The 12,382-nt window shown below is 43.4% G+C and overlaps 1 protein-coding gene across 1 annotated transcript; it reads right to left on the bottom strand.

Moving 5' to 3' along the window:
- Window positions 1–2,647: 2,647 nt before the first annotated feature.
- Window positions 2,648–11,334, bottom strand: btg1 (B-cell translocation gene 1, anti-proliferative). Its single transcript, XM_054624675.1, has 2 exons — window positions 10,853–11,334; window positions 2,648–7,168 (listed from the first exon to the last, which is right to left on the bottom strand). The coding sequence occupies exons 1-2, from the start codon at window positions 10,995–10,997 to the stop codon at window positions 6,765–6,767; spliced, it is 549 nt and encodes a 182-aa protein (XP_054480650.1). The 5' UTR covers window positions 10,998–11,334; the 3' UTR covers window positions 2,648–6,764.
- Window positions 11,335–12,382: the final 1,048 nt, after the last annotated feature.

Raw genomic sequence — 12,382 nt, 5'->3', positions numbered from 1 at the left:
ACTACACCTGACTTTAAGAGGTGAGGCAAATTTGCAAAAAGGGCTTTGTGACTAATGCAGCTGCAGCATAGCTTTTGTCCTTAAAAACAGAGGAGCTTTAACACACACACACACACACACACACACACTCTGCAGGAGGGCTACCCTGTCATCTTGCTGGCGATAATGCGGGTCCCAGATGTCTGCCTCCCCCCTGCTAGCAGACACACCAAGCTCACACTGTCACTCACCGTGCCTTTGTTCTCAGACAGTAACATAGTGTTTGTACAGACTGTTCAGACTCAGCGTACATAATTGTTGCCACTGACTCAGAGGGCAGAACTTTGGTACAGCAAAGTACCAAAGTACTGGTAAGCTGACATGTTTGTGCTTTGTCAAAAAAAATGTGAATATGTAATGATTAAGTGGAAAGTCAGTAAATGTAAAGATCGATAACTTTACACGGACTAAAGCGGCCTGACTTTGACATTCCGTGCCTTTACTGTATGGTAGCATCAGGCTAAAAATACATTCACTATATTCTCCTTATCTCTCTATGGTAGTTAGCCACACCTTCCACAACATTCTACCTAATCAAACCATCTTTACAGGGTGACCTCTGTTGCTATGTGAGTGGGAGGGGAGGGCGAAAAGATATTACACCGCTATTTCATCAGTGCCAAGCTGAATCTCCAATGCAATTTGATGTCATATGCTGCAATATAATTTCAATAAAATGATTGGCGATTTCATTAGAATGATCAAAAGAGATTTGTACTGAATTCTTATATATCTTGATTTACATACAATTGTAGTGGAGTTCATGATTTGGCCTGCCTTAAGGAAATGTAAGTAAGTCAATTGTAGTATAACTTAAGCCTTTAAAGAAAACATTTATGGGAATATTTATGTTAAAAATCATCTCACATGTTCCAATTTGTAATGTCAAAATGAAATGTTTCTGCAACAGCTCATCCAACCCACTTCTCATTTTTCTGAGATGAATAACGGGTCAAAACATCTTGCTCAAATGAGTCATTGCAAAACCGAGTCCTGGGAGGATTGCAAATATCCTGTTGAATCTGGATCACTTGTGCTTTGTGTTATTGTGTGATGGTTCTTTATTCACTTCCCCCACGAGGTGATATTTTTCTGCACAGAAACCACACTGGGCCATGCAGTCAGGCGCACCCTGGGAATCTTTGACCCTCTTCCATGGAGACTGAACAGGGAAGTTTAGCAGTAAGCAGCACAGAGAATAGGCACCAAAAAAAAAAAAAAAAAAGGCTAAATATGTCTCTCTCATAATGTTTCATGCTGACAGATTTCAATAACTTAAAACTACAGTACCCACGCTCTCCAGCTGTTGAGGGCCTTTGCTTGGCAGTGTTTGGAGAGTTAAAGCCCGACTTAAACACAACCACAGTCCCCAGTCCCCCCCCCCCCCACGCCCTCGGCTCCGGCTAAACCAGCTCTCCTCGCTCCCTCCTTTGTCTGTGTGTCAAAATGAGCCAAATGTTTTTCTTTTTCCGTCTGCTGCTAAGCAACCTGGGGGATTGAGAGTGCTGTAAAAGATTGCAGTCTTAATCCAAACTGTGGGTTTTGCACAGTCAGCTGGTTGGTGGTGCAACGTTATTGTGCATATCTGTGCAACCGCAGAGTTAGCACTTTTTTTTTCTCCTGAGATTTTCAAAATCCTTGCTCACGGTACCATCTGTCGCGTACTATCATTGAAGAGGTGGAAGCACTGGCAGTTCCGTTTGGAAAAAGGAGAACGGAGCGCTGAGTTTTTTTTTTTGTTATTCCAACTGTCCGAAAAAACATCATGTGCATTTGGACGTGAAGTGATTGGATTTGCTGATCAGGGCAGGCAGTAACAGTCCTTTTAAGGGGAAGCAGCAAAGGGCTTATGCAATGTTCCAGTTACTCCAAAAATATGGAGCTACATCAACATTACTGACATCCATCCAGCGAGACAGATTTTCTCAGTTTGCTCAAACACAAATTATTGCTCCATTTTCTTAAATCAAATTCAGCAACTGAGCCGTGTCAGCTGCGCAGTAGGATAATGTGCTTATTGAATGTGTGACCTTAAATCTCTTTATATACAGAGTGCAGTTAACTGTCCCAAGAGAGGGATGAAGGGATGAATGTTTGCAAGGACCGAGAGCTGCCGACTTGATCTCATCTCCAGTCCCTTTGGCCACAGCTGGGCCACTCAGTCCTAAATCTAATCTGGGCCCCAGCATGAGGGTTTAGGCTTGTGTAACTCTTGCTGTATAAGGTATAGTTTTAGATCCCACTTCAGCTAAACCATGAAATGCAAAATACAAGCATCTACCATATTAATAATAATAATAATAATAATAATCAATCCTTTATTAGTCCCACAATGGGGAAATTATTTCTCTGCATTTAACCCATCCCGGAGGAGCAGTGGGCTGCAATGCAGCGCCCGGGGAGCAACTTGGGGTTAGGTGTCTCGCTCAAGGACACCTCGGCATGTTGACTGTAGAGGGGTTTGAACCACCAACCTTGTGGTTACTGGACAAGCGCTCTACCTCATGTGCCACAGCCGCCCTAATTAAAGATTGTGTGCCTTTGATATAAAATTGTTAAGTCATCATTTAATTGAACTGAGTAAATAATGACACAGCTCACAGGGGGATATGATGCCAAGATAGGAAATCTTTTATTACAGAGAAAAAAAACTTTTCTTCCAAAATATAGAAATCTGTACAACTTCCGCACAATCAATTTACATGAACTGTACAAATTTACAGCAGTTCATCACAACATACCCAAGGAAAATAAACTGAACACGATAAAGATGTACTGACATGAGATCACAAGATAGACAGCTTTTCTTCTTGGGTAAGCTCAGATTTTTTTTGTCTATTTTCTGGTTTTGTACGTAAATAGAAAAAAAAAAAAAAAAAAAAAAAAAAAGAGGGAACAAACTGAAAAGACAAGAAAGAAACCCCCCCCCCCCCCCCAAAAAAAAAAAAAAAAAAAAAATAAACAACAAAGGATACGTCTACACTTACAGATCATGGAAACTAATATTTTTTTTACCAAAACAACTTTGGTCCTTGCCAACACTCCCATCACAAATGGCTTCACTTACGAAAAGCATTATCCATGTTAAAAGATGAAATACAAAAAAGGAATAAATCTAAAAAACACCTAAAGATAGCAATTATTGGCACTTCCCATGTGTAATGTTATGTACTCTACCATATGCCGTACAGTTACAATACATTCTACAATATGTAAAAACACCTCAAATGTGAAAGTGGCAATAATTCAACTAATCGATGACAATTTTGACAACAACGAAACTGCTGTTCCCTTCCTGTTTCATGTCTTAACATGCACAACTTCTCCACAAAGGGTATTTATTGAATGTCCGAGGCCTGAGTTTGGCAATACATTCCAGGAGAGACTCCTCGCGTCTCAAAAAAAATGTCACACAACTTCAACTTGACATATTTAGTGCATTTTATGTGCTATTTTACCTCTGACTACTCAAAGCACTCTCACGACAATGTAACCTATGTGCGCACAAGCTGAATGAATGCCATTTAAATAATCAATATTACTGGAGGACTTAAAACCATTTCCGGTGGTGGTGGTAGTAGAGTTGAGAAGGTGTCGAAAGGGGATTTTGGTGACATTTTTTGAATTTATTTTGTAACTAAAAAAACAAAAGGTCTGTTAAAAATGGGTTAGATCACAAGACTAAAAATCCTCTTAGAAAAAGAGGATGAAGGAGGAAAGAAAGGGGGATGGCAGAGTGGAAAGATGAGAAAAATCTACCAGTGTGACCATAAAATACATCTAGAGAAAAGTGAGACGGGACGACCATCTCACGTCCGAAATATAGACCAATTTCAAAACATCTTGTCACATGACAAAGAAGCTTAAATGGAGCAGTGTGATTTTAAAACTGGTGTCCATCATGGGAAACCAAAGACCTGGGCTCCCATCCCAGCGAGCTCCTCTCCATCTGGCCAACATGGAATCGCTGCTTTTCACAGATTGCTGAAGGGAGTATCAACAGAGAGCAGAGGATGGAGAGGGGAGGGGGGGGGGTTGCAGTGCGTCAAAGGCTATAGCTCTATTACCCATGATCCTCTCAGGCTTAGGGGGAGCTTAAACACCCATAGGTCTGGTGATGAGCGGTGAACCAGCCTGCTGTGACAGATTCGGCCAGCGGCTAAGGCCCGGGCGGCACCCGAAGCCGCCCCCGATCCCGGCATCTGCTCCAGCTCACGGTTGACCACTCAGCCCCAAAAACCAGGAGTGAGGTGGGGGTACGTCATGACAGCCATCACACCCTTTCATATGCATGTAAACAAAGTTGCTACTCAAACTCAGTCATCGAGCGCAGCGCAATCCAGTGAGATGAAACCAGAAAACAATGGCCTAGTACCCTCATTCTTCATCTTTGATCCACGTTTCCTCATCTCTCACTAGCCCCCCCCCGCCCCAGTGCAGCGTGAGCACGCCAAGTGCGTGTGCTGGTTTTTTTGTTTTCTATCCATCACTGCTGAGAGAGGGTTTGGTGGGGGGGGATGTTGAATAAGTCAAGAAGGGGGGTTGGGGGCTGGAGGGATTTTAGCTGCCCTGGACAAAAGAGTCCGGCCCTGGCCCCCGACCCCCACCTCTCTCACACCAGCTCCCCATCCCGGCCTTCCTTACCCAGCTCCCCACGGTGATGGATGATGATATGTGTCACATTAAGTCTACCTGCGTCCACAGGGGGTCAGCTAGCAGCACGGCAGCTTGCTTTTTGCCTGAAACAGGAGGTCTGAGCTGAGGGGTGATATGTGGCACTTGAGGCACTCTGACTCCCCCCACACCAGGAGGAGTGGAAGAAAGGGGGGGGCGGGGATTTGACACTGCCAGGCTGGAATATGGACACCTCCGGTGAGGGTCCAGGCAGCGCATGAACCAGGCCGGCTCAAATACGCCCGATATTGTTTTTTTAAAATCACGAATGGCTCAAAATTCATGACTATAAAGTCTTCGTAAGGCAATGCACATATAAGGATCTCCTTTTTACAAGACCTAAATTTAAGAAGGCTGGCGAGGCCTGGTGTTTTTAATGAAAGTTAAAATTAATCTCATAACAGTCGGGCGCTCCAGACCTCCCTTTGGCCAAAATCTCTCTGTCATCACTTAGTCCAGACCTTTCAGACTAACTTTTTTTTTTTTTTTTTCTTCTATCTGCAACACAAATCACCATCTGTGTGTCTCGGGGTGTTGGGGGTGGAGGGGAAAGAGAAACAGCTTAGCTCTGCATCCTGCCAGAGCAAACAGTGCCATATGAACGGATGACAGAATGTTTCTAACATACCACCTAAAATACTCTCCAAATCCACAGCTCTGAAATGTTCACGAATACAGTGTCATAAAAAAAAAAAAAAAAAAAAAAAAAAAAAAAAAAAAAATCCAGAGTAGCACACTCCCGATTTAATAGACAAAAGTCTATCCCAACGTGGGAGCTACAGTATGAACAGACGGCTAGAAAAGAAAATGTGGGAGGGCAATAAAAACGGTGTGAAAAGATGACATTCGAATGGATGGAATGCAGGCGATTTTCTCTACAAAGTACACATCCCACACAATCTCACGTCAAAGTGCATTCAACGTCAATCCTGACAGGGCCACGTGACCAAAATTTGGGTAAAATAGCCCGCCCCTTTTTTGCTACACTTTGAATTTTGGCGATGCGGGAGAGATGACAAAGTGGTGGGAGGAAAAGAGGGTGATGTCAACAACACAGGAACTTGATTGTGATTTTCAACAACATTCCTTAACTAAGGGTAGGGGGATGGGAAACGGATCCCCTGCCCTCCCCCCCCTGGAAAGCTACACATACATGGGTGATGGGAGGGCGACAGTGCAACAGGACACACTGGTATCCACAGGTAGCAGGTGTCACAACACATTCCACTTGAGCCAACACAGAGGCCGAGAGAACGCTGAGATGAGGGTTTTCTGAGGCTCTGTGTTGATGTAGGGGAGGGGGGAGGCAAAGTTAACACCTAAAGCCTTTTTTTCCAGCTACAAGATAAAGAAAACTAATTCCCTGTGGTCCAAAAAGGGGGTCTTATAGAAAATAGAGATGCTCTCATTGGGTGTTTCTTTACCTTGAGCTTGGATTGTGAAAGGCTCGGTCTAAACCTCGACTTCCTCCCCGACCAAGAAACAAAACAAGTGAAAACAGCAAATTTAAAAAAACCTCCTTATAACTCCTTACAATTTAGGTTTTGGTGTTTTTTTTGCGGTGGTGTGTCGAACATGTACCCATAGTAACCACAAGTAAGAAAGTGCAAAGTCAATGACAGCCCCTTCAGAGATGGAGCTGATCACCATGTTGTTTACAGTCGAGGGGGGGGAGGTGGAGCCCGTCTCCGTGGGGGTTCCTGGTTGGTTGGTTGGTTGGTTGGTTGGTTAGCTGCCCCAACAGTTCCTTTTCCACAAAGCTTCTCCTAAAAAAAAAAAAAACGGAGTGCCCGGCTGATCCAATGACACAACGGAAAAGATGATAATGGGGGGGAGAGGGTAAAAAAAAAAATATTAAAACCTACTAGGTTTCCATCACCTGGACGATAGGCCACATCCTCTGTATTTTTTTTTTTTTTTTTTTCTGTCTTCTTTCATTATTTCATTTCATATTCTTAGCTTCAAAAAGGCTCGCCCTGATCGGATCATACGATCTGACCAGCAACAACATGACCCTGAACAAAAGTAGGCCGGGGTGACGGTGTGCCTCTTTAACTGGACACAGTCATCATATTGTAGGATTTGGAGGGACTGGCTCTGCCCAGCACCATCAGTTCCTCCTTGCAGCTGATGTGACTGTCCACCATGGGGTTCCCCGACCCACCGTTTCCTGAGGAGGAGCTGGCGGCGGCCATTGTCGGCATTCCTACCGGGCACGGCTGCGACTCATACAGGACACAGATGGATCCGTCCTCACCGATGCGGTAGGACACCTCGAAGGGGTCCACCCAGAGCGTGAGCTCACTGGGCAGCAGCAGGTAGAGTTGCTGGATGGTCAGGCCGATGCGCTGGCCCGCCTGCCCCACCAGAGGGTCCATCTTGTGGTTGATGCGGATGCATCTGTATCCTGAACCCTTGCAGGGCCTGTCTGGGAACCAGTGGTGCTTATATTGCTCTGCAGAGACAAAAGGGAGAGAAGAGAGGATGGAGAAAAAGTTTAGACTTGGAGTGATTGCCATCAGGCAGCTTGTAACAACATTAAAAGAGGGTATTATCCTGTCATATGTGCCAATAAAGGGAAAAAGGGGCCAAATAAAAATAAAAAGAATGAGTTGTTATTCACATTAGTCCTGACTACAGTCGTCATCATGGATGTGCAGTTGTGACCTGCAGTGAACTGAGGTTGTCCAAAGGTTGAAACACAAACTGTAGTAGTGTGTTTTTATAAACATACTATGGCAGTAGAAATTGGTGGGAACATCTTAAAAATAATTAAAGTCAAGTCAAGGGACATAGATGAAAAATAATACTTTTATCAAATGTGCACTGTCCCTACCAATTAAACCAATAAATAAAAAACATAATTAACGTTCATCTAAAAAGGTTAAGATAAATTAAATCCCATACAAAACATTACTGACTGAATGTGTACATTTGGGTTATCGCCAATAAGATTTGGGCTAAATGATCAAGAGAAGCAGATCTTAATCTCATGTATTGCTGTTTTGCCAGGAGGCAGCTTGGTTATAAAACAAGTTGGGACCCGTCTCGCCAAAATAAATCATGCAGAAGAATGAGAGAGATAGAGAGATAATGAGAAATTGCTGTAATCCATTACATGTTATAAAAATGTAAGTAAATCCCTCATGTTATAGTGCTTATCTACACTAAAGTACAAGGCGTAGTTGTGCTCGGTAGAAGAAGAAAGGACAGAAAAACAACACCACCTGTTAGAGGCCTGATGAGCGGCCATAAAACAGGCGGTCAGTGGCACCCTGGGCCTACGTGACAAAAAGAGGGCCATTGAATTGCACAATCCCTCCCCTGGCCGTCAGCGTGACAGACTCTCCCATGACTGGCTCAACATAAAAAAAACACCAAAAGTGTCGAAGTCCTAGTCGGCCATCTGGGACACCGGGCTCCGCCTCTTAAAGGGAGAGGACCTTATTTTCCTTTCTTTCTTCTCCTCCTCCTCCTCCTCCTCTTCTGTGTGAAAGTTTTTTTTTCTAAGAGCAGTGACGACACTTACGGTATGCTGAAGGCATTTTAGTGGTTAAGACGTTGAGGGGGAAATTACACTGGCGACAGCTTTTGGGTGTTTGAGGAAGTGAAACATGGCTTACTCCTTCCTTGAAAAAGTGGCATATAAAAAAATAAAAAAAAACTAACTAAACTAACTTCTGACTCCCCATTTAAGAGAACTCACCCCCCCATCCCCCATTTACTCTAAAAACACATCCATATTGAACTCCCATTGATGCCAACTTCATTGTGGCTCAATAAAAACAGGGAAGGTGAAGTAGGCCAGCATTCAGGCCACCTGTATGCACCCAAAAACACCCCCCTCCCTCCCTCCCTCCCCCATTGTCTTATCACAGAAGGCTGTATACTGCTGAGCTAATGGAGGGACTGGCACTCGTGAAAGAGCACAAGGGGCTGGATGATCTTTCCGCCTCGGACTGAGCCACAAAAGGCCATTACCTTCAAAACCCCGGAGCAGCTGGAAAAAGATCAGCTCAGCGGGGCCTATTCTTAAAAACGAGGGCACACGGGAGGAAGAGAGGGGGGGGGGGGGAACGGGAAAGCAAGCAGACGAGTGAGAGTTTAACAACAGAGGGTTGCTCATTCATTGTGGCTGACCTCGAGCAATAGAAAAACATAAGGCGATTCTGTTTGAGCTCATCTAACCCGGGACTTGCATCACACTGCTGCTGATTAAAAAAAAAAAAAAAAAAACAGACTAATCTAAAGCTCTGCCAACAACTAGTACACAACTAACGAGATTTCAATCTGGTCTCTGGGCCTAGATTTTCCCCACTTCCCTTCGCTCAGCACAAACACGGGGAGCTGGGCACCCTGCTTTTCAGCACACAGACACAATAGTGAGTGGTTGTGGTGTTTTCCAGGCACAAAGGAGCTCTGGCTGGCCTGGTTCAGTAGCATGGAGCCCTCACAGGACACTACAACATGCTCTGTTACGCTCCACTCACAAAACCACACACTGGACATTGGACTTTAGTTTTAATGTGATTATTTGGTTATTTTAACATTATATATATATTGTATCATTGCACATAACAGATAAACCTTATAAAAATCAAACCACTTTGATATAATGAATGTTTATGCGCACTAAATACACAGCTTGGTTTGGATTTCTTTCAGTGGATTTCCCCTCCATTTCCTCGCCGCCTCCGCCTTTAATGTCCTCCTATAGGCGCCCAGCAGAAAAACATCCCCTCCCCCACACACACAGCCAGCCCACACACCACACACACACACACACTTTTGTCTTGTTTACAAACAGAAAGTCAAATTGAGATGGTGACGATATTTTTTTGGGGAAGATTCGCTTTTTAAAAAATCCTTTTTAAAAAAAACCAAATGTCTATGTCCTATTTTACGCAGGCAATCGTAAGGCCCCCTACAATGAATTGCAGTCCGTCTTTGATACAACATGGTATTGTGTGCTTCTTTTCGAGGCAACCAGTTATATTCTTATGAAATATTTGACCTCCAGCAGTGGATCACACTAAACTATTGGCTCTGCAATCTCGCAAAGTAAGACATGTTTTTTTTTTGTATACATGAGCTACTTATGTAGGAAATGTAGGTCACCTGCTTAGTAGATGGAGAGGGGCAGATGTATGGCAGCTTTAGAGCTGTGGCAGGAATGTGTTTACAGCAGGAACATGAGACACAATTATTATTATTTAAAATTAATAATAAACTAAAAAAAAAAATTACTCTAATAATTAAGTGGGCATTAATGCCGCGTTTTCTGATAAATAAATCGAGAAAATGTGATTTTTTTTTATTTTTTTTATTTATTTATTAGAATTTAATGTAAATAGTTTGTGTAAAAAAATGATTGCGTGACATTGGTAAAAGCATAACTAATAAATTAAGCAGGCGGTCAAAATGTAAAAAAAAAAATGCCGGAGAGAAATCAAATCAACAAGGTCATCCACCCTCCAGTGGAACACAAACATGTCGCAAAATTGTGGATGTTTTTTTGTTGTTTGTTTTATATCAGAAGCGTATTGTGTCTATATATATATATATAAATAAATAAAAAAAATAATAATAAAAAAAAAAAACTAACTACATTGTTTGTAAGCTCAGTAGGAAAGCATTTTCTTCGACACAGCACCGTGTTTTCATTCTCAAACCCGTCTGGTCCCAGTGCATTACGTAATTGAGCAGCCTGGCTGTGAGGCTGTTTTGCTCAGTCCTCTGAGCTTCAGCGGGTCGAGGCGCACTTCCTTGTTCGAGGCTATCTCTCCTCCTCCTCCTCCTCCTCCTCCTCCAAACAAAGTAACTCATCCGACTGCCTCATTTTTGTATCTTTGTGGAGGAAAAACTATATAAAATAAACACATTGTATCATTTTGATCGTCGTGGAAATCGTTTTGTTAGATCACCAGTCCTGTTTACGCGTGTTTTTCCTCCTCCTCCTCCTCCTCCTCGATGTGCGCAAAAGGCGGTGCGCGTTGGAGGCGCTGACAGGGATACTCGCGAGAACAAAGAAAGGCTTCTTCTGAATCATCCTCAACCCCAATTAAAAAACACCAAATTACGCATTAAAAGCTGGGAGTAAACGTGTGATATTGTAGTGTATGTGTGTGTGGTTCCTTACCTGACAGAATGTCCTGTAAGCTTTGGCTGAATGTTTGGACCTGTCGATCGTTTACGTGTCCTTTTACGCGCAGAAATCTCGTCAGAAACCCGACGGCGGCGGTGATCTCTGGCTTCATCGTTCCCCGGGCACAAAGAGTATGCATTGAGAACGGGAAACGGCGGCGATCCGTGCGTTATTTTAATCTTGTCTTCCTCTACGTGTTTGTCCAGACTGTTGCTCTCTCCACTTCTTCCGAGCAGCGATCCTTCTCTGTTGTCTCTTTCGTTTTTCCTCTTGGCATTTATAAGTCGAGGTGGAGGTGGTGGTGGTGGTGGGTGGGGGTCTCTCTCTCTCTCTAAAAGAGCGAGTCCGTTCAGTGTTGGGCAATAGACGCCTGTTGTTGGTAAATAGAGAGAGGGGGAGGGTTGGAGGGGTCCCTTGATGCCACGTTTTACCAACCCACCGCGCTTGCTTTCCTCCACCAGAATGAACGTCTCGGAGAGTCGGAGTGAGCTTTTATAGCACCCCCTCCCTCCCTCTTCCTCCCTCTTCCTCTCCTCTTCCTCTCCTCCCTCCCCTCCGTCCACACGGCACCCGACACAAGCTGCTCCGGCAACAACGGCTCACCAATCCCCGGCCCTGACGCCGTCTGACGAGCCCCATATAGGCGGAGTGAGGCGTCCGCGTCACGGCTCTGCTGAAAATAAACAGAGGTACACAGCAGCGTGAAACCGCGGTGCGTTCGCTGGCTGTCGGAACTACACGAGGTAGAGGGGGAGAGAGAGAGAAACAGAAACAAAGCAAACGACAACAAAGAAAACGTAAAAAAAAAAAAAGTAGAAGAAGTTGGAGTCTGTAGCAGCAACTATAACGACTTTACATTTGTATATTGTTTAGAGTTCAGCGTGTTACCAAAGGCTGACAGAATATAATACATTTTTTTTTTTTTTTTTTTTAATAGCGCTTTAAAAAAGGGTACTCAAAGGCACTTTACATGTTGAAAACAGAGACAAAAATACATTTAAAATGTAAACAAGAGATGATTTTTTTTATAACAGTAGAAAAACAAATTAACAACAAAACATATGTAGTTACATTTACTTTGCTGCATCTGAAATCCAATATCTCTGACTGTGTTTTCGACCTATTGGTTGATCTGGTAATGATCCGGGGCAAACTAACAGCATTTATTTTCCAATGCACCTCAGAACTAAAATAAACTAAAGATTATACAAAGTCTACCCCAATTTTGATTTCCCCTTAAATTAAAAAAAAAAAGTAATTTTTATGTTCCCCACCACCTATGAGTGAATCCAGCCCCTTGCACTTCAATCTTTACCTATTTAGTATTAATAACTCTGTTTTGGGAAAGGTTATGAGATGTATAGATCTTGATCTTACTCATTTTCCATATGTAGGAAGGGTTTTGTTTGCAGTAGCCTTCCTTGTCTCCATTCTCCATAAAGAAACGCATTCCAACAGGTCGTCCTGGTGGCCTTTCGGAGTTTAACATGCTGACCAGCTGCCTTTGTTTCATGGCCGTCCCCT

This window comes from Anoplopoma fimbria, chromosome 23, assembly GCF_027596085.1.
Source record: "Anoplopoma fimbria isolate UVic2021 breed Golden Eagle Sablefish chromosome 23, Afim_UVic_2022, whole genome shotgun sequence".
Taxonomy (NCBI): Eukaryota; Metazoa; Chordata; class Actinopteri; order Perciformes; family Anoplopomatidae; genus Anoplopoma; species Anoplopoma fimbria.
This window is presented reverse-complemented; position numbering and strand designations above follow the sequence as displayed.

Coding starts and splice junctions, on each gene's coding strand:
- btg1 (XM_054624675.1), bottom strand. CDS start 10,997: ATGCATACTCTTTGTGCCCGGGGAACGATGAAGCCAGAGATCACCGCC. Junction 7,169..10,852: donor CTTACAGGACATTCTGTCAG/GTAAGGAACCAC, acceptor TTGTCTCTGCAG/AGCAATATAAGCACCACTGG.